The 22,411-nt window shown below is 41.8% G+C and overlaps 1 protein-coding gene across 4 annotated transcripts in view; it reads left to right on the top strand.

Moving 5' to 3' along the window:
• LOC308305181 (complement factor B-like) overlaps positions 1-21,605 on the top strand; it is a 77,256-nt gene extending 55,651 nt beyond the window's left edge. For 3 of the 4 annotated variants that reach the window (XM_080749888.1, XM_080749892.1, XM_080749887.1), the window contains 8 exons: positions 15,491-15,603; positions 15,738-15,864; positions 17,531-17,675; positions 17,988-18,064; positions 18,640-18,743; positions 20,088-20,217; positions 20,837-20,886; positions 21,204-21,605. In XM_080749888.1, coding sequence (XP_080606014.1) covers positions 15,491-15,603; positions 15,738-15,864; positions 17,531-17,675; positions 17,988-18,064; positions 18,640-18,743; positions 20,088-20,217; positions 20,837-20,886; positions 21,204-21,401 — 944 coding nt within the window. In that variant the 3' untranslated portion in view covers positions 21,402-21,605. The remainder of the gene's footprint in view (positions 1-15,490; positions 15,604-15,737; positions 15,865-17,530; positions 17,676-17,987; positions 18,065-18,639; positions 18,744-20,087; positions 20,218-20,836; positions 20,887-21,203) is intronic. The other variant, XM_080749891.1, reaches the window with a different exon arrangement.
• Positions 21,606-22,411: the final 806 nt, after the last annotated feature.

Raw genomic sequence — 22,411 nt, 5'->3', positions numbered from 1 at the left:
ATGTATATTTATTTTTATTTAAGTATGTTACTAATAACAGAAGGCTATTCTACATTGTGTTATTGCTACTTTTACTCAAGTAGGCTAAAAAGAAATCTGTGTAGAGCTACTTCTACATCTGCTCATACAGCAGTGGTGGGAAAAGTATAATTGTTTTACTTGAGTAAAAGTATCAATACTGCATATATACAATATATACTCTGTTAGGGTGCCCTCACACCAAAATACCTATGAGAGTTGAATCCGCGTTCCGCCAATGCATTTCAATGATAAGGGAGCGTTTTTTGCAGAAATCCTCTGCTGGCATGAAACCACTTCACTCTCATTGAAATGCATTGGCGGAACGCGGATTCCACTCTGTAGCAACTCATAATGTAATAACGGCTCATAATGTAATAAGGGCTCATAATGTAATAAGAAAAATGTAATAAAAACTCATAATGTAATAACCAGCTCATAATGTAATAAAAAAACGAGCGCATAACGTAATAATGGATTTTTCAATAATGTAATAATGTAATAATGTGTTACATTAAGAACCTCCACATAGGAGGCTCATAATGTAATAAAACTTCATAATGTAATAATGTATTTTTATTACATTATGAGTTGATTATTACATTATGAGCTTTTATTACATTTTAATTATTACATTATGCGCTTGTTTTTTATTACATTATGAGCTGATTATTACATTATGAGTTTTTATTACATGTTTTTTATTACATTATGAGCCCTTATGCTATTACATTATGAGTTGCTACACACCCTGCCAACTTTGTTGATGAAGAATGGCAAGACTAGTGTCTGCAGCCAGGTGCTGCTCAAGACTGGAGCAACTATCTGCTAAACATGCAGCAAATGAATACATATGGGGATCATTTAGCTGTACAAAGAGCATCCACACTGTTCAACATACAGTTTGTGATTGTATCGACACTGGGTGTTGATGCAACATCGATAATATCCCCATGTGGTCAGTACGACGAAAGTCTGCCATTGCTAGTTCTGGGCCACTTTGCCGAAGGTCATGGGGTCCATTATGTAAGCCTTGATGGACCAGACACACTTTATTCAAAGAGCGCACCACTTCGATCTGTCCAGACTTAAGGCCAGAGTGAGGTACCGGGTCAGGGCCAGAGTGAGGGCCTTACGGCGAGAGTGAGGGCCAGATTTAGGGTCAGAGCAGGGCAAGATTTGCCCTTCATGGCGCCCTGTGCTTGGACCTAGTTTGTTTCAAACCAGGACACGAACCACTGTTGCCTAAAACCGGGACCCTAAAAGCAATGCGCACGTTATCATGCACGTGCATGCCCATTCTCTAACGTTCGTGCAAGCGCACATACACCACAGGGTTGCAAACAGGCAGTGAGTGATTGACAAACAGCTTCAGCGTTGAATTCAGACACGCAATGAATTTGTACATGTTTTCTGATTGGTTAGGTGAGCATGTTTTCGCGAAAAGGACATGATAAATGTCTATGCAACCACTGAAAACAGATACTATTATTGACACAATTTTGTAGTGAATGTTGAAAAGCGGGACTTATTAGTGTTTTAGAGATATTTGTCGCAGCTTGAAAACGAACAGTCCCGGCCAAACCGGGACGTCTGGTCACCCTACTTAATAGTGTGGTCTCAGTTATATGAGATACATGAAGGTTTCCTGTGCAAATAAGACGAAAAGCCTACTGGGATCTCCTTTTAGTTGACCGTGTACCAGTGAACTGTACTGTCATGAACCTTTTCCTATGCAAACTTCTAATAAAGTTTTCAATCAATCAATCAATCAATCAATCAATCAATCAATCAATCAATGATAGATAGCACCTTCACTCTGCAGCCGCACTGAGGCGCTCCAACACAATAGTGCACCAGTTCTTTTAGAGTTGTGCATACTAGTATCCACCTAACATTTCTTCAAAACCCTTAAGTGTAACCAGTCATTACAGACAGCAATGTTAGCTTAGTTTAGCTTAGCTCATGTGAATATCTTTTGTTTACAGTTGATCCTCTGGTGCCCCCCTGTGGTTGTTGATGTCCTGTGCTTCAGCATGTCAAGCCCTATTATAAATCCGGCCCTGGGCCAGAGTGAGGGACCGAGTCAGGGCCAGAGTGAGGTAACGAGTCAGGGCCAGAGTGAGGGCTAGACTTAGGGCCAGAGTGAGGGACAGATCGAAGTGGTGCGCTCTCCTCTGCTTCCTGGACTCTTTGAATCAAGTGTGTGACTGGTCCAATGGTCCATCAAGGCTTACACCAGTAAGACTCCCTAATCGGGAGATAAGCGACCGTTGGTCGCTTATCTCCTGTCACACTGCTGACATCAGTATGACATCACACCGTACACAAATGACCCTTATATAAGACTGGCATTATCTACCGACAGATTAGTAACAAGATGTCAAAATCATTGAAGGTTGAATCTCCAGATATGGAGATAACCAACACATCCCTCCATATATGGAGATAACCGACGAATCTCACTAAGTCTGACCTCACAAGCCCCATATTTGGACACGAACAACATATAACTCCATATATAGAGACATAGCCGCTGACATCAGTATGACATCACACTGCTGACATCAGTATGACATCACACCGTACACAAATGACCCTTATATAAGACCGGCATTATCTACCGACAGATTAGATGCAAGCAGGATCTCGACTCTGACACAACTCATCGGCTCATAAGCTGGTTCTCCCTCCATATATGGAGATAACCGACGAATCTCACTAAGTCTGACCTCACAAGCCCCATATTTGGACACAAACAACATATAACTCCATATATAGAGACATAGCTGCTGACATCAGTATGACATCACACTGCTGACATCAGTATGACATCACACCGTACACAAATGACCCTGACGGCACACACCAAGCAGTGTGATGTCATACTGATGCGGAGATATGAGCAGGGCAAAGGTGTGGCGTGTGACGTGTGACGGACGGACGGCCGGTGGAGGTTTTGATACTAAACTGCGACCTGACGGTCGCAATAATGGTCCCCATGACCTTCGGCAAAGTGGCCCAGAACTAGCAATGGCAGACTGTCGTATACTGACCACATGGGGATATTATCGATGTTGCATCAACACCCAGTGTCGATACAATCACAGACTGTATGTTGAACATTGTGGATGCTCTTTGTACAGCTAAATGATCCCCATATGTATTCATTTGCTGCATGTTTAGCAGATAGTTGCTCCATTCTTCATCAACAAAGTTGGCAGGGTGTGTAGCAACTCATAATGTAATAAGGGCTCATAATGTAATAAAAACATGTAATAAAAACTCATAATGTAATAAAAAACAAGCGCATAATGTAATAAAAGCTCATAATGTAATAATCAGCTCATAATGTAATAAAAATACATTATTACATTATGAAGTTTTATTACATTATGAGCCTCCTATGTGGAGGTTCTTAATGTAACACATTATTACATTATTGAAAAATCCATTATTACGTTATGCGCTCGTTTTTTTATTACATTATGAGCTGATTATTACATTATGAGCTTTTATTACATTTTTCTTATTACATTATGAGCCGTTATTACATTATGAGCCGTTATTACATTATGAGTTGCTACACACTCTCATAGGTATTTTGGTGTGAGGGTGCCCTCACACCAAAATACCTAGAGTGGAATCCGCCAATGCATTTCAATGAGAATGGAGCGTTTTTTGCCAGTAGAGGATTTCTGCACAAAAAAAAAAAAAAACACTCCATTCTCATTGAAATGCATTGGCGGATTCCACTCTAGGTATTTTGGTGTGAGGGCACTTACAAGTAAAAGTCAAAAATTCAAAATTGACTTGAGTAAAACTACAAAAGTTGGTATCTAAAATGTACTTAAAGTACCAAAAGTACTCATTACAGAATGTCCCATTTCACAAGTTTTCAAATGCATAAAAATCTCTTGTGGATCGGCTAATTTTAAATGACTGAAATATATAGGGCTAGAAGTGGGTAATGTATGTTTTGTAATAATAATACAAATGTACAAAGTAACTAGCAACTAAAGGTTTCAAATAACTGTAGTGTAAAAGTATATATATTTGCCTCTGAGATATAGTGGAGTAGTCGAGTAGAAGTAAAAGTACAGACATTTTGAAATAATCCAGTAAAGTAAAAATATCTCATAATTGTACAGTACTTGAGTAAATGTACTTAGTTAATTGTTACTTTACACCACTGTCATACAGTACATGTTAAACGTCTGACAAGAAGTCATACAATGAATTATAGGCCTATTCTTTCCGAGGTGGAGTGGATTTCTTTTGCAAGACTTCTTTAGTGATCATTTAGAACGTTTGTGGAAAATCTCCGATTTAGTGATTAACACAATATTACTGCTTCACCCATATAGTGATTAGCCATTTCAAACAATAGAACTAGAATCTACTGAAAATGTCTTTCCCTGAAGTTTTTGTCACGGATGAAGGCAGATTGAACCCAGAAGCAGAGCCACAACAAGCAGAGTTGCAATTAAAGTATTTAATGTAGGAATAATCAAACCTTACAATAAGTAGACCATGGTATACAGGAGCAAGGATAGCAGGACATCATGACAGCAGGTCACAAAGGATCATCATGGTGACAGGATACTATGAACTGACAATGAGTGTTTGCATTGAGTCCAGTTATATAGCAGGGTGATTGCAGAAGTGTTCACAGGTGTGGAATGGGCATGGCACTGGGCTGATGAGGGAGTGAAGTCAGGTGAGTAACTGGGGCTGTGAGATGTAATGGAATGTGGGAGTGGTCGAAGTGGGGACATGGTCTGTGGAGAGGCAGACCGTGACAGTACCCCCCTCTCAAGGGAAGGATTCCAGACGTCCCAACAGGCTGGCCCGGAACACGGAGCAGGGTGGGTGGAGGGGGTCTGGAGGAGAGGGAACGGGGCCGAGCAGGTGACTTCAGGTGGACGACCATGGACCGGGGCCAAGCAGGAGACACCAGGCGGACGACCAGAATGATGAACTGGGGCTGAGCCGTTGATGTCAGGTGGACGACCAGGATGATAGACCAGGTCAGCAAAGATGTCGTCTGGTGGACGGCCGGGATGCTGGGATGAGGCAGCAAAGATGTCATCTGGTGGTCGACCCGGAGGCCGAGACGAGAGAGAAGAGCTGTCATCTGGTGGACGACCTGGAGGTTGAGACGAGGTAGTGAAGCAGGAGACATCAGGAGATGAGTACTCTGGAGGCGATGCTGCAGATGACACCAGGGATGCTGCAGGCTCTGGAGGCGGTGCGAGGGATGCTGCAGGCTCTGGAGGTGATGCAGCAGGCTCTGGAGGTGACACAGATGCTGGAGGCGATGCCAGGGACGCTGCAGGCTCTGGAGGTGATGCAGCAGGCTCTGGAAGCGACGCCAGGGATGCAGCAGGCTGTGGAGGCGACGCCAGGGATGCTTTAAGCGATGCCAGGGATGCTGCAAGCGACGCCAGGGATGCTGCAAGCTGTGGAGGTGGCGCCAAGGATGCCACAGGTGCTGGAGGCGGCGAAAGTGCTGGAGGCGGCACCGCTGTAGACTGGGCCGCTGACGACTCAGCAGACTCTGGAGACGGGACCCCAGATGCCGTTGAAGACGGGAACCCAGACGACGCTGCAGAATCTGTAGACTGGACCCCAGACGGCACTGCAGACTCTGGAGACTGGACACCAGATGACGGAGAGAGCAGGAAGCAGCTGAACAGAAAGCCAAGGACCAGGCCTTCCATGACCTCGGGCATACACAGGTCACCAGTGGAGCTGACTGACAAAGGCTCTGGTAGATCATCGGCCGACAGGGCTGCTGTGGGGGCAGAGGGCGCAGGCAGGTCATCTAGGGAGATGGCTGGCAAGGGCTCTGGCAGGTCAGCAGCAGATACAGCCGGTGAGGGTGCAGAGGGCGCAGGCAGACTAAGCTCCCGGACTGGCTCTGGCTCCGAGGCGCTGTGCAGGACTGGCTCTGAGGCGCTGGACAGGACGAGCTCTGGCAGTGGAGGTTTGAGAATACTCAGCAGTGGAGGTTCGTAGATGATGGGCTGTGGAGGTTCCTTCTGGCGTTGAGAACCATGGTGACCACGCCTTCTCCTGGCAGGCCCACGGTTCCCCACATAAGGGTTCTGGACTGAAGCTGAACCAGGAGAGGTGGATGCAGGAAGAACAGAATCGAAACAAGCAGGAACTGGAAATGCAGGCTGGGTGCTAGCATGCTGGTTGCTAGTCAATTGAATGCTAGCAAGCTGAGAGCTAACTGGCTGGTGAGCAGCAGGCCGGGTGGGCTTGGTGGCTAAGTAACCCTGTGATATTTTCCCCCGTTTGTTGGCATTACGGGGATCTCCCCGAGCCAGACTGGAGCCCAGATTCGATTCTTGCACTTGAACTAGGTCAGGATACACAGGAATTTTAACACTGCTTTGAATATACGAAAGCAAGCTCACATACTTTGTCATTACTCCAAACCCAGTAGTGGGAGGCGCTGGCTGGGAAACATGGTGTGAGCTGGTTTCAACAAAGTTATTAAGCCTCCTACGGACAACATCCAGGTGGGGGACAAAATGGCTCACCCATGGCCTCTCTTTGAACCACTGCTGCTGTACTGTAATCTCCCTCTGAAGTTCAGCACGCAGTCTTGGAGAAGAGGACATGAAACGAGCTACCAAATATTCAAATTCCACCACCTTTCTGTTAAAATGCTGTTGCTCTGCTGGGTTCATGTTTATGGTCAGTTCATACTGTCACGGATGAAGGCAGATTGAACCCAGAAGCAGAGCCACAACAAGCAGAGTTGCAATTAAAGTATTTAATGTAGGAATAATCAAACCTTACAATAAGTAGACCATGGTATACAGGAGCAAGGATAGCAGGACATCATGACAGCAGGTCACAAAGGATCATCATGGTGACAGGATACTATGAACTGACAATGAGTGTTTGCATTGAGTCCAGTTATGGGTGATTGCAGAAGTGTTCACAGGTGTGGAATGGGCATGGCACTGGGCTGATGAGGGAGTGAAGTCAGGTGAGTAACTGGGGCTGTGAGATGTAATGGAATGTGGGAGTGGTCGAAGTGGGGACATGGTCTGTGTGGAGAGGCAGACCGTGACAGTTTTAGCATTTAGCAGATAAGAATTGGAACTTGTACTGTAGAATATCTACCTGGGATATGGGGTTTTCAGTTTCAAATGCAGGCCATGTAGTTGGGGCAAATCAGATACTTCCGTGACCACGAGAGCAAAAGTCCGTTTCTCAATGGATTTGTCATCTAGGAGGGTTATTAAAAAAAATTGGCCGGGGTGTATTTTTCAAAATGGTTGGGAAAATGTTTGACAGCTAGGGTAATTTTCAGTCTCATTCTCTTACTATACACTACACTATAAAGGAAAAAATTACTCCCAAAAAATCTGCTTTAAGTGGGATGCATGTGAGGGGTCAAACTAGGGGTTTTTAATTATTATGAATCCATTGCAAGCATTTGTTTTGCACGAAAAACATTCCTTGGGCAAGAAATGGCCCCTCAAAACGATGGTTTAGTGATGAGTCATCAATTTTCAGTCTTTTGGGGTCCGTTTTTAGCCCAAGGAATGTTTTTCATGCAAAACAAATGTTTGAATAATTAAAAACCCCTAGTTTGACCCCTCACATCCCACTTAAAGCAGATTTTTTGGGAGTAATTTTTTTCTTTATAGTGTAGTGTATAGTAAGTGAATGAGACTGAAAATTACCCTAGCCGTCAAACATTTTCCCGACCATTTTGAAAAATACACCCCGGCCAAAAAAAATTAATAACCCTCCTAGATGACAAATCCATTGAGAAACGGACCTTAGCTCTCGTGGTCACGGAACTGCCATAAATGACCCAGCTAATGCTCATGTCTGTAAGTTTTCTTAAAGGACCACTTCACCCAGTTTTCAATCTTCATATACTTGATCCTCACTAATGCATTATAAGACGGCATGATTATCTGTATTCAGTCTGTTTCTCAGAGGAGAGCTGTGGATAGTTCAGAAACCTGCATACCAGTGACATCATGGTGTCTTCTTATTTATATTGTCTTGTTTGTGCATTTCCTATTGTAATATAAGCTATGAATAAGACAAGATAAAACGTTATTGATCCCCTAAGAGAGATTCAGGTGTCCTAGCAGCTACACGGTAAGAATTAAACACAGGACAGACTAGGTATGATAACGTTCAAACACTCATCTCAATTAATTTGTTTTCAAGGTGTTGTGACAGAGCCGATCTGCACTGAGGATCGTTTACAGATTGAAGAAGGTCATTACAACCTGACCAATGGGCTGAGAACTAACAGCAAGTTGATCTATCGCTGCCCCCCAAATTACTATACCCTGATTCATCTCGCCTGTGTCTACCCACTGGTAGATGGCAACCTAAGCCGACCTCTGGTCAGAAGTGTAGAAGTAAGTAACGATTGTGGCCAAATCTTTCTAGAAATTAGGATTTTAACATTTTGCTCTAGAAATGTCAATTTAGACTCCATCGACAACAGTGTCTCTTGTTTTAAATAATTGAAGATCAGTTTTTTTTAGGTGAAGTGAAACGATCATTCTACAGTGTACATGTACATTTTTTACTTAAAACACATTAAAATTGTAATAGCAGTTTTGGTTGTGTAGTTACGTGTGTTATCTAAATATTAACAACATATCTTCAGTAGCTCTGTAGATTAAAAGTTGCTAATCAAAAATATTCTTCCGAGTCCCATTGACACTCCCTTTTTCAATTAATTTTTTCAGTGGTCGAATGTCCTGACCCAACTCTGGAGCGAGGCAACGTCTACCCTGCTGAGGAGAAGTACTATGTGGGCAAAGAGACAACATATGAATGCTGGTCTGGGTACGAACTCCGTGGCTCTGAGTCTCGAGTTTGCCTACCGAGCGGCAAGTGGAGTGGAACAACTCCTATATGCAGTCAGGAGGATCGTAAGTCATAAACAGGCTGTGAATACGGAATACTAACACATAATGCAACATACAACATCCCTAAAATATTTGTCATATTTTGTATATTTTCAAATATACTGTATTTCATACAGTGGCTGCTTTTCTGCAGGGTAAAGTCATCCCTCTGGCTTCACTGTGTCCTTCTGTTTGTCTGTTCCCACTTTTCCCAGTATATTCTAAACTTTTGTAGTCTGAGCATGAAAGTAAGCGTTTCCATTATGTAAAGTTTTCTTTGGTTGTGGTATTGCCAGTGACGTGTAGCGACGTGGGGAAATGTCACTATTTCTACTTCCCGTCATTTCGACTACGGGAGTCAGCAGGTTAGCTACTCACCCGAATCACGGTTACTGAGGTTAGGGTTGGGTTAGGCCACTCACCCGCGTCACGGTTACTGAGGTTAGGGTTTGGGTTAGGTTTAGGAATAGAGGTTATTCCACGTCTGCAGGTTAGCTACTCACCCACGTCGGCAGGTTGGCTTTTCACCAGGTTAACATTCACCTGTGTCGAAAGAATGAACCGTCGAACAGATGTTATGTTGCAAATCGATACGATCCCTAGTGACGTGTGATCGCTTTCTTGTCTGCTGCCATCGGCCTGGCGGCCAGTGGTGGAAAAAGTACCCAAATGTTTTACTTAAGTAAAAGTACCAATACTGCAATATAGAAATACTGCAAGTGCAAGTCTGGAATTCAAAATGTACTTGAGTAAAAGTACATAAGTATTGGCATCAAAATGTGCTTAAGGCTGCATGTAATAATAATCAATCTACAAAGTAACTAGTATGTTTTCAAATAAATGAAGTGGAGTAAAAGTACAATATTAGCCTCTGAGATGTAGTAGAGTAGAAGTAAAAATATTGGAAATTGGACATACTCCAGTAAAGTAAAAGTACCTCAAAATTGTACTCAAGCACAGGACCTAAGTAAATGTACTTAGTTACTTTACACCACTGCTGGCGGGCCCGGGATAACATTAAATCAAATATATATTTCCACAGCGGACAGTACGTGTGCTGATCCTGGTGTTCCAGCTGGAGCCGTGAAGGTGACATATGACACTGATGAGAAGGTGACATACAGTTGCAAACACAAGTTAATTTTGGTGGGGTCGCGTGAACGAGTGTGTCAAGAAAATGGCCAGTGGACTGGAGTGGAGCCTGCTTGTTACTGTAAGATATTACTCATATACTGTATAATATGGGTTGATAAGAAGTGGAAGTCACTTCTCATCAATCTACATTTATGAGCTTTAAAGCTACAATTATCATCTAAAAAAAAATTATACCGTTGCATACTATATGTAAATGATAACATTTTGTCTTTGCTCTATAGCAAGGATACTGTATTGGTTATTATGACTGACGTATTGTAATCTGACCATGGTCATTGATTAATACATTCAATCACTCTAGTTGAGTTGCCATACAAGAGGTGAAAAGCAATTCAGCAGCTGTCAATAGTATCAAATTAAAATTAAAATACTTCTTGAGTGTTAAAACCTGAGGATAGCTTATACTCTAACTAAATCTTTAAAATGAAATGAAGGAATCATGGCTAACATCCTATACAGTATAAAGGAGCATAATACTGTATAATATGTGTCACATCATGTGAACTTTGCTCGGCTCCCTTTACAGACAAACATACATATGATACTGCACAGGAAGTCTCAGAGGCTTTTGGTTCTTAAATCAAAGAGAGCCTCACTAAGCTACAGCCTGGTATGTTTTTTTTAATCATTTTCTGCAACCTAGTTAGTTAGTTAGTTAGTTTATTTGATCAACTCACAGTAGCAAACATTTATACAAGTCTCAACACAAAAGCATAAGAGAACAGTAGCACTGTTTGAGGTGATCAAAAGGAATAGGCTGAAGCTATAAAGCTTATGAATGCCTATCCTACATATTCATGGTTTAAGATACAGTAATATGGTATAAAGTGTTCACTATATAAAGAGAATGTAAATAAAAGGAAAATGTGATTACAAGCCCAAATACATCAGTATTAGAAAATCAAAGAATAGCTGTCCTACATATTCTTGGTTTAAGATACAGTAATATGTTATAAGAGTGTACAAGTTCACCATATAAAGAGAATGAAAATAAAAGAAAATGTAAATGAAAACCCAAATACATCAACAATAGCAAATCAAAGAATGCCTATCCTACATATTAAACATAAGCTAAATGTCACAAACGTTTTCACAGCAACGTAACAGCCTATTACAATCATCCCTGTCCTTGTGTGTGTCTATGTTCATAAAAGCCATAGTTGCTAGATCTTCTACCACTTTTTCTAGTCACGTGTTCAAATACTGGATTCTGATTGGCTAAATTCCGGAGGTTATGACAAAACAACTGCCGCAAAGTTGTATGAGGACTTGTCCGAGATCAATGCACCTCAGTGTACATCCGGGGACTTCAGGAGGTAGTCGGAACACCTTTCCCCCAACCAACAAATGACTGTGGCAACGGTCCTATGTTTACTAACGTGCATGCTATAGTCGCCGATTTATTTGGATCCAATGCAATCCGCCAACTTTAAAGCCCCTTTTCTCTGAACCTATGCCTTTCTGGAAGCGAACAGCCTCTATTTACGGCCGGAACGGTACTTCTAACTGACGTTAGCTTAGCTGTAAGCTAGACGCATGGATTAGTATGGAGTTGGCGCCATCTGTTGGTGAGTAGAAGATGTTGTTTGTGGAACTATCTGCTGTCTCGCGGAAGTTTTATAGGCAATAATGATTGTAACTTAAGATCCTTGCAAGTTACAACTATGTGTTTTCTTTCATGTATACGGGAAAAAGTGGTAGAAAAGCTATTTACCACTCGGGGTCGGACATTATGCTCTCATAATGTCCTGAGTGAGGGTGTTATCGGACTCGGCTGCGCCTCGTCCGATAACACCCTCACTGCGGACATTATGAGAGCATAATGTCCTCTCACTCGGGGTAAATTGCTTACATATAGATGTATGATTGAATTTGGATGAAACATTCTACATTTAATTTCACTGGTCCATACCCAAGGATGCATGTGTCTCAACTGTGTGCACAGCTTAAATGAACTAAATACCGGCCTTCAGGGATGCCAGAGAAGTCCCACCAGGGGTGGGATTTAAGGCTCAAAATATCAAAAGAATGTCTGTCTGTGTTTTTCAGAGGACAAACGAGAGGGGAGAAAAATCAGGATACCAAAAAATGGGACACTCAACATATACATCGCCATGGATATTTCAGGAAGCATTAGTAGAGAGGAGTTTATAGATGCAAAAGATGCAGTTACCAAACTTATTACCAAGGTGAATCAAAGAAACAGAACCATGTTTTTGTATATAACTTAGACTAGAGCATCAGAATTTGATAGACATTTCAAGAAAAATAGCCCTACTGACTTTAATTCATACTTTCTGCTGCATACAGTGTTGTCTACAGATCCAGTATTCTGTTAACAAACATGATCTTTCATCTCTTTGCAGGTTGCCTCTTTCTCCATCACTCCCAATTATGAAATCATTTTATTCTCCTCTGAGTTGATTCAGATTGTCGACATACGTGATTTTTTTTGGTGCGAACAAGCCAACACTTGTCCATGTCCGGGAGCGATTAAAAAACTTCAATGTAGAAGAAGGTGAGTAAAGGTCACATTTATACTATACAACTGCCTGTGTATAATTAAGTTATAACACAACCGTGTCATAAATCAACTGCATCTATCCTGACATTGTGTGTGTGTGTGTGTGTGTGTGTGTGTGTGTGTGTGTGTGTGTGTGTGTGTGTGTGTGTGTGTGTGTGTGTGTGTGTGTGTGTGTGTCACAGGGGAAAATGATCTTGGGACTGACCTGGATGGGGCATTTGAAAGGATCAAGGAGAAAATGGCTTGGATAAAGCTGACTGAGAGGACTAGCTTTGTAGATCACCGTCATGTCATCATTGTCTTTACTGATGGTAACGAGTCTTTCAGTCTTATATTTAAATATCCACCCCTCGAGGATGATATGAAAATGTTATATAATAATAATAATAATTGTGATTTACGATATTATCGCGATAATCAAAATACTCTGTGGTATATATTTAGTTCATTGGTGGTTTATATGATTTCTTAAACATGTATTATAAGACAAGATAAATCATGTGTTAAATCTTTGTTGTAGCCGAAGGAATTACAAAAAAAGTTATAACATATTTTGTAAATGTACAAATTAAACATTTAAAAATGATCTCCAGATCGTTATTTCCTCATGATCCATTTTACGTGTAGATAACTAGATAAGTCACTGCTAAGTCACTTCTTTCTAGTCAAAGCTCGTTCATCCCTTGGAATCGTTCAAAGGGAGTCGACCTCCCACCAGCTACTTTGTGAGCTTGATTTCTGTTCTTTGCAGGGGGATTTAACGTGGGAGGTTCACCTGAAGCCACTGTGGCTAAAATAAAACATATGATCTACCACAACGAAGCTGGTCGGCTTGACGAGGAAAAGAGAAAGGAATATCTTGGTGAGGTTCAGCGTTTATTTTTTCTTCTCATGTTATGCCACCATGATATGCGTTTTGTGAAAATACGGTCCAATTTATGTTATAATTGATGTTAAAGCAGGGTATGCTTTAGGAGGGGCTTGTGATCATAGGCTTGTGATGATTCTTCTTTGTGTGCTTTATTTTCGGCAAGCTCAAGACAATGTCCCATGTATCCCTGCGGTTGCACGTGACCGGTGGCATCCAATAGCATTCCTTGGGTAGTAATGGGTACCATGATGCCGACACCCATACAAGGGCAAAAAAAGCTTAATTTTTGCAGCATAGGAACCATTGGGTTCCCACCGTCCATATTTTTTTTACAGTCTATGGTTTTAACCAAGCACAGTAAAGCCTTGCATTCATATTGTGGAAACACAACCTAATGTTATGTTAAATTCTGGCATCTATCTTGTCTCTTGCAGATATTTATGTTTTCGCCAATTTGGAACCAATATCTTTGATGAAGACCTAATGCCTCTTACAGCACCTGAGAGGAGCCCTGATCCACATTATTTCAGACTACAGGATATCAAAAACCTAGCGCAGACCTTTGAGGACATTATTGGTGAGTTCTCTGCTAGCGACATGAAACCGCTAAGACAGTGGAACACAAATCTTAAAGGGATCCCTGGCTAATATGACAAATATGCCTTAATACATTATAATTATTCTCTATAACTACAATGTAAAATTAAAAACACCTTAAATATTTAAAGTTGTACTATGTAACTTTTTTTATAAAACAAATCTTAAAATTCTCCTAACTATTAAATCACAAAAGTTTTAGAAGATCCGCGCCGTGAATTTCAGCCTGTAAAGCCTTCTCTATATGTAAACTGAGATCCTTGCCGTGGACCGGATCTCGCGCCAAAATTGCGTCATCACACTACCGGCCAATCACAGCGAGGGTTATACAACTGCCGGCCAATCACAGCGCATCTTGAAGTGGGGTCGCTATGGCAGCCATATTTGTTGTCGCCCGTTTGTACCATCCCTTCTCTAGGTAATTTCGCCTACCAGGCAGGGTGAAGGAGTCCGTATCTCTGGAATTACTGAACGCACAGGAACAAGGGACCCCTTAAAAGATAGATCTCAGCGAGGTGGAGGCAGACGCGGGGGTCTGAAGGTACGAAAAACGGACGAAAGACGCGGACGCGACCGCGGTTTGCTATAGGGCTAATGACCACTAGTTGGGCAACTTACACAGTATGGCTTTAATTTCTTCTAGAAATAGCTAATCTTTCACTCAATAGGGGAAATGCCCATCGCAAGTTGATGATGTGTATCATAAAACCATGTGTGATCTATCCCTATGGAATTTATGGCATGCATGTGAAAATAAAAACAAACGTAATACTTCCTATGGTTAATATGAGCATCAAATCAATATTTCAAATGTGTGTGTGTTGTTGTTTTTTTGGACACGCATATGCCATAAATAGACACAAGTAAGCTAAACCGCTAAGCTAGTAACGGGACGGACTCCTTGTGGTCCCTTCCCATCTCGACTCCCGGGCTGGAGGAGGACTCCTCGTCATATTATCTATCTTTAAAAGAAATAGCCCACCACCACGGAAGCTGGGGTTTCGAATGTCAAGTGTCTATGCGAACACAGTTGGCCCGTATTGAGCTGAACGGGGAGGGTGATATTTGCATGTATTGCATGGGGCGGCACCTGTCAGCAGGCAGCCATTACTGCTGTTATCATCCCATTGCATGGGCGATTATCACTTCTTATCAGCTCATTGTAATGTGCCAGAAGGGCCATGCTCTGCCTACTGAGTCGGTCAGAGTGTTCAGCGGGAAGTGTTGGGTGAGAGCTCGAAGGCTCTACGTTCTTCTGGTGGGGGCTCCTCCTCACTGGCAGGTAAGGTGAGTCAGTAGGATACAATAGCAGTGACAACACACAAATTGTGTGGGGAGGAATTAATTGGCTAAATTGGGGAGAAAAAGACAATATTATTTCATGTGATTCATTTTAATCTGCTTTTTCTCATGCAGATGAAGGAGAGGTTGTGGGTTTCTGTGGCCTTTACATTGAAAAAGACAAAGAGGTTGAACCACATAAATGGGCAGTATTGAAGTATCCATGGCGAGTGGAAGTCACTATTTCGGTAATTTTGCAGTTTATTTTTTATTGTTGTTGAATTAGAGTGAAATCCGACTCATTTCAGGAAACACAAATATTACAACAAAATGAAGTAATAACATAATAAAATGTTATATCCTGTACGTATGTTCAATTTAGACTGCTGACTCTGGCAAGGTCTGCCAAGGTTCTCTGGTGAGCAACCGTTTTGTCTTGACTGCTGCACACTGCATCAAATTTAAGGATAAAGCTGAAGATATCAAAGTTTACACCAGTGATCAACAAGGTAATATATAACATGTTTTATACATCTTTTTTTGCTTAATCTCTAAAGCATTTATACAATGGAATGTATAAATGCTTTAATCCAGTAGGCCAAAGAACGTTCACTCCCATTTTTTCACCTGGGATCAATTGTCTAATGTAATCCTGCGCTATTCTCACTCTGCCAACCTGGGGAGAGCAATAGAGATGCAATTTATGGCTCTTTGAAGTGAGCCAGAGCCATGGCTCTGGCTCACTTAAAAGAGCCGTTCAAAAGACTGGCTCATTTGGCTCTTTTGGCTCATTGCATATTTAAAATATTTTCGTTGAAACATGAATCCACAAGGTGGCACGGTCTGGCACCACATTCCCCTGCTGACATTTGAGATCACAATTTTGTATTTACCCTTTTTATAAAACATGTGTGAGTAAATTAAGCTACCTTGACTAATGTTATTCATGCAATACCTTAAAAAAACCAAGCAGGCAACAATGAACTCGCTCCTCCCTATAGCGGCGTATATAGCCAGGATTTACCAACTGGTTAGGCCTGGCACAATGTGAGCTTGTACATCGGCTATTTTAAAATAGCAAACATTTAAATATTTACAGGGACAATACAGTCATTTGTCATGGAAGTGGACTTCCCAAGCAATATGGAGACGTTTTAATGATAGAAATCGCTTAATAATTGTCTAAGCTATGATCAAATCAAACTGTAGTGTCTTAATTTGCTTCCTAGATAGCTGCACATTGCCGCGCCGCACCGCGCATCGCGGCGCCGGCGTCGCCGCACCGCGTCGCGAGCCAATTCAGCCAAATGAACGGCTCCCTACTCCGCGAACCGGATCCCATCGTTCACTTCAAAGAGCCGTTCAAAAGATTCGATTCGTTCGCGAACGTTGCATCTCTAGAGAGCAATGGACTGACCTCATACTTCTTGCTACGCATGAGGAGTCCAAGCCGCTTCTTTTCGCCTGACAGAGGGGGGGGGGGGGGGGGGGCAGGGGAGTTTCCCTGGCTGGACGTAGCGTGTGGAAGGAAGATGTTATTCCAACCAGTTGCTTTCCCCTCCATCAGGTGCCCTGTGTGGCCAGGGGAAGGCAGTATAGAGACCAGGATTACTGCATGTTTTTTGTGAGGGTACCTACCCTAGGGGACATGGGGAGAACATGTTATCTCCACACAGAAAGGCCCTTTCGCCAACCCCATATTTAGGGTATGGGCACTGATGACGCAAAGGAGAGAACATGCCCAGTGTACAGTTAGGATTTTTCATACCGGTACCAAAGATTCAGAATTACGCACTGAACGCATGCTGCACGCCCGCGTGTTCACATAATTATAACCCAAGTTGATGTTGTATACTAGACCTATGATATATAATATGCCAGCGTCGCATTTATTAACTGCTGCTGCTTATTTCCCAGTGTGTTGTCAGTGTGTGCAGTACGGGAACTACTGGGCTTTAGAACACTGTCTTTGTAGTGAAGTTATGTGTATTTACACTGTACTGCAAGCTAAATAAGTAAAGTAGCTTGTGTCATCACATCCCTACACCACTGCATTGTGAAGATCTGCGCTCCGAGGAGCAGACTTTTGTAATTGATTACTTTGCAAGGACTAGCGTGACCTAAACCCTTCAGCATGTAACTTACTCATTTTCACTTCGCCTTGTCCCCTCACAGTTAGAGAAGTTGAAAGATTCCACCTCCATCCAGAATTCAATCTTAAAAAGAAGGTTGATCAAGGAGTCTTAGAATTCTGTGACTATGATGTGGTACTCCTTCAACTGAAAAATTGTTCAAAAGTGTTTTTTACCTCTGAAGTCAGGTAAGTGTTTACAATTGCTGATGCTGTAGTCTCGGAAACCCAGACTTTTATTTTGGCGATAGGAAGAAAAAACTGATGATGTGACTTTTTCTTACCAAATTATGATCTCACACTGTACCCCACTTCTGTGTGTGTGTGTGTGTGTGTGTGTGTGTGTGTGTGTGTGTGTGTGTGTGTGTGTGTGTGTGTGTGTGTGTGTGTGTGTGTGTGTGTGTGTGTGTGTGTGTGTGTGTGTGGACCAACCTATGGAACATTACAAATAAATCATCATTATAGTTTCCTAATTTTTGTTTGTCACAATCTTTTCCCCAGGCCCGTTTGCTTACCTTGCACTCAGGCAACCAGTGATGCTCTGAAGTTGGTTGGTGTTTCCACCTGCAAGCAACAAGGTGACATACAGTACATACCCACCAAGACATCACAACGCCTTATTGTTACAATAATCATATCATTGTATGCCAACTTTCCAACCACCAGCATTAAGAGATTCACAACAATAAACAGTATTCAAATCAGTGAATCTAAATCAGATTAGCTGCAACTAAATACCATTAAACAACTGTTATAAGTAACAGCAAAGTTCTATTTCAATGTTTTACTTTTAATAAAGTGTAATAATAAAACTAAAACTAAAATAAAATATTATTACAATGATTTATACCTTCCCTGATGACTCAATGTCCACCCAGGGCAAATACACACCGGATAAAAAGGTTAGCCTTTGTTATGTATGTGATTTTGCTAATACTGTAGGTCTTCTGTTTTATTTTATTTAGTTTGTATTTCTGAATACAAAAAGAAAATTAGGCGTTGTTGTGTCGTTTTGATAATAGTGCTTCAATTTACATTGATAATAGAAATCCCATTTTCCCCCCAATAACTTTCTAAACAAGTTGATCAAATCTGATCATTTCATCGCATGCTATTCCATCCAGTGAACCCTATATGCATTCTCTTAATACAGAGGAGCGATTGTTGACCAAAGAAATTGAAAGACTTGCCTTCCTGACAGCCAAGAACGATGTTGTACAGGAAAAAGATGTTCACGCCAAGCTTAGTCCCCGCTATGTGAGTTTTTGTGCCTATAATGTGTACTGCATGTTATGATACATATCAAACATATAATTTTGCGAATGTCTGTCTGTCTGAGTGAGTGTCTGTCTGTCACAGCGTTTCTCCTCAGTGGCGGGAGCAATTGATCTGAAATCGCATCACCATTAGCATATGAACATACCTGACATAACTGTGAAGCCCGTTTGTCACTTTCACAAATCATATGCTGTATATTAGCATTTTTATGGTGTATCTATATCTATTCTGCATCTAGCATGAGGCATATCTATTCTGCATCTAGCATGAGGCAACATGTTTAACCAGCTCTGTGTGTGTGTGTGTGTGTGTGTGTGTGTGTGTGTGTGTGTGCGTGTGTGTGTGTGTGTGTGTGTGTGTGTGTGTGTGTGTGTGTGTGTGTGTGTGTGTGTGCAGGCGGGTGGGCGGTTGTCTGGCCCTGTTACAGATGTTGTCCAAAAATCATGCAGATCGGTACACAGTATCTCTATAGCCATTAAACGAAACGGGTATTTCTTACATTGATGCTCCTACATATTATCATGCAAGCACCAGTTAAAGTTACTTTCCATCCCTCATATACCGTGTGCACACACCCCATAACCCACACACTGCACATCATTTCGGAGCTCATATCTTTGAACGGGTAAGGGCTAGTTAGTTACATAATACACAGTAAAATCACAGTGGAACTGTAAGGGTGCAATTTATTCCATTTGTACACTCTTCATAGTTAAATTATCACTAAGAATTTTAATGTGTATAGTTTCATATAGCCTGATATGTCAAATATATAGTTTTACGTCATTTTCCTAACTGTACACCACAACATATACCTATGCATGTGTGTATGTACGGGACAACGCTCCACACGTCCCAGACTCTTCTCCCTTTTGGCTCCCAAACTATGGAATGAACTCCCCATTGCGATTAGAGCTGCAGACTCACTCCCAATCTTCTGCCGTAATCTGAAGACTCACCTCTTCACCAGACTCCACCTGAGCTCGTTAGCACTCGCCCTAGCCTCGATGACCTTGAAGGCTTATGCAAAGGCTAAAATGTTATTTAGATACCATGTTATGTTGACTGATGAATTGGCATCCTATGGTCACAGTAGTTAGTTAGTAGTTAGTTTCAATGTACAGATTATAGATTTTCTGGTTATTATACTGTTAGACTGAGGTTCTTGGTTTACCTATGATCCCAGATTATTATTTGTATGCATTTGATGTATTATCTTGTGCTGTTGTTTATTGTAAATTGCTCTGGATTAAGAGTGTCTGCTAAATGCCGAAATTGTAAATGTACTCATTCATACCTCTGTTGTCCTGTTCTCCAATGCAGAGAGATGAGTGTATCAAACAAGCCAAACATGCTTATGGAGTAACTACAGACGATGTCACCCAAGCTGTGACTAAGAACTTCATCTGCACTGGTGGCCAGACCCCTAACGTAGATCTCATAGCATGCAAAGGTATGATCCATCACTGCATATTCATCTCCAGACAACATGCTCACGTACAGTAAAGGCACATTGAGGCACATTGTATAAATGTACAGTAAAAGCACATTGTATAAATGTACAGTAAAAGCACATTGCACAGTATAAATGTACAGTAAGCATTTTGTATAATTCAAGATTATTGCTATTTATTGCGACCGTCAGGACTATCAGAACCTCCACCGGCTGTCAGTCAGTCTGTCTCAGTCTGTCCGTCACGTCACACTTTTCCCCTACTCATATCTCCGCCACCGTTGCCCCTATCCATGCCAAACGTTGCACACACACTCCTTGGCTGCCAAACCACAACCACATTTCTCACATGCCCCTCTTCTAACGCCACCATGAGGCCGATTCTTGCAAAACACATTTTTGGACACTGCTCCTACACATTTTGCCCTAAAATCACGCAAAGCAGTACACAGTATGTCTAGAGTCATGTCATCAACATGGATCTGTATACATGTGACCTGACGGTCGCTTATCTCCCGATTAGGGAGTCTTACTGGTTGTTTCTGAATCGAGACAACGTAAAAAGAATAAATGTATTAATACATGTATCTATGATGTATCTATGCGTTTGGTGCCACAGGGGACTCTGGTGGTGCTGTGTTCAAGGATTATGAGTACCGCATGATACAGGTGAGCAACTGTTCATTGACGTACAGTATAATAGAGTCATGCCAGCAGATGGTGGGTGGGGTGGTCGGGAAAAATGGGATTGGACCATTTACAGTTTGCGGTATTGGACCGTTTATCAGTCAAGTTCACCGCATGTCACGATGCGATCGCCTATTTTATTTGTAAAGGCCTGGTCATTACATACAGTAGCAGAGTAATTAAAGACAAAGCTCTGAGTGCAGTCTTATGTGTGGGATGTAGTTATGTACAAATGATGCAGATGTCTTCCTAATCGGGGCAAGTCAAGAGTTGAACTAAAAATAACTTTTCGTTGACAGGTTGCAGTGGTCAGTTGGGGAGTACACGACGTATGCGCAACTGGACAGACTATGCCAATGTCAAACCAAACCACCAGAGATTTCCACATCAATCTTTTCAGAGTTGCTCGTTTTCTAAAAGATATACTTGGTAACGAGACCCAGTATGACTATTCACCAATCAAGTTTTTAACTAATATAACTACCGGTAATAACTAATAACTAATTGTATTGACTGTTATTTGTGTTGCTTGTTGTGTTAATTAGATAATGTTTATTTGATTGGTTCACAACTCTTTCAGCATTTGACCATGCTAGTGCATGCATGCTAGTCGCCAATTAGTCTTTGTACTTGGTTATTACTGTTGTTGTTAATCATTGACAATGATGTAAACGATAAAGAAATATGTTCTATTTTATGGAGGCTGGCAAGTTTATTTCACTTTACTTTGATTTTTATTCGGGCCCGAGCACTGCACCAGTGTGAAGCCCTACTGCTGAAATTGCAAAGATTATTATTCTTCGCAAAATAACAAACAAAAAACACTTAAACAAACTAAAAAAGTTGCGCAACTTTGCACACTTATCACTGGTGGCCAAATTAATTATTTTGATAGTCTCAAAAGGGGACTGACTTTAACAATTATCAACCAAACAGGAGGTAAGCCATTTTAAAGGCTAATTTCACATCTCCCTCATATTGTGGGGCCAGGTTAGGCCAGCACCACCGCCCCTCTCTGCTGATCCTCCTAGGGCCTAGGCCATCCCAGTCCTGTAGCTTGGGTCAGGGTGGGGGGGAGCAGACTAAGTACAGAGTGAAAAGTCAAGTACACCTTAACATGAAACAGTACATGTGTAAAACAATACAAACTAGAAAAGAAAATTTCTAAGAAATTTTAAGTGTGCCTGCAGCTCGCTAAGTCTGTGCAACCTTGTGTAGCGGTTGGTGTTAGCATTAGCGTTATTAACATTAGCATTTTTTTGCATAAACTTTAACATTATTGTTCTTCATATGACACCACCCACATGTCTGTACGACAAACGGTTCACGAGAAAACAGGTCACTTCCTGTTTGGTGAGGGGCACTTCCTGTTTGGCGAAATAGGCCCCAATTAAGTTTAAGGACTCTTAATCTTGTCATTTGACGCAACCCGCGTGTCTGTATGACAAACGGTTCACGAGATCAAGGGTCACTTCCTGTTTGGTGAGGGGCACTTCCTGTTTGGCGA

The sequence above is a fragment of the Nannobrachium achirus genome (genome assembly GCF_963921795.1).
Source record: "Nannobrachium achirus genome assembly, chromosome: 19".
Taxonomy (NCBI): domain Eukaryota; kingdom Metazoa; phylum Chordata; class Actinopteri; order Myctophiformes; family Myctophidae; genus Nannobrachium; species Nannobrachium achirus.
This window is presented reverse-complemented; position numbering and strand designations above follow the sequence as displayed.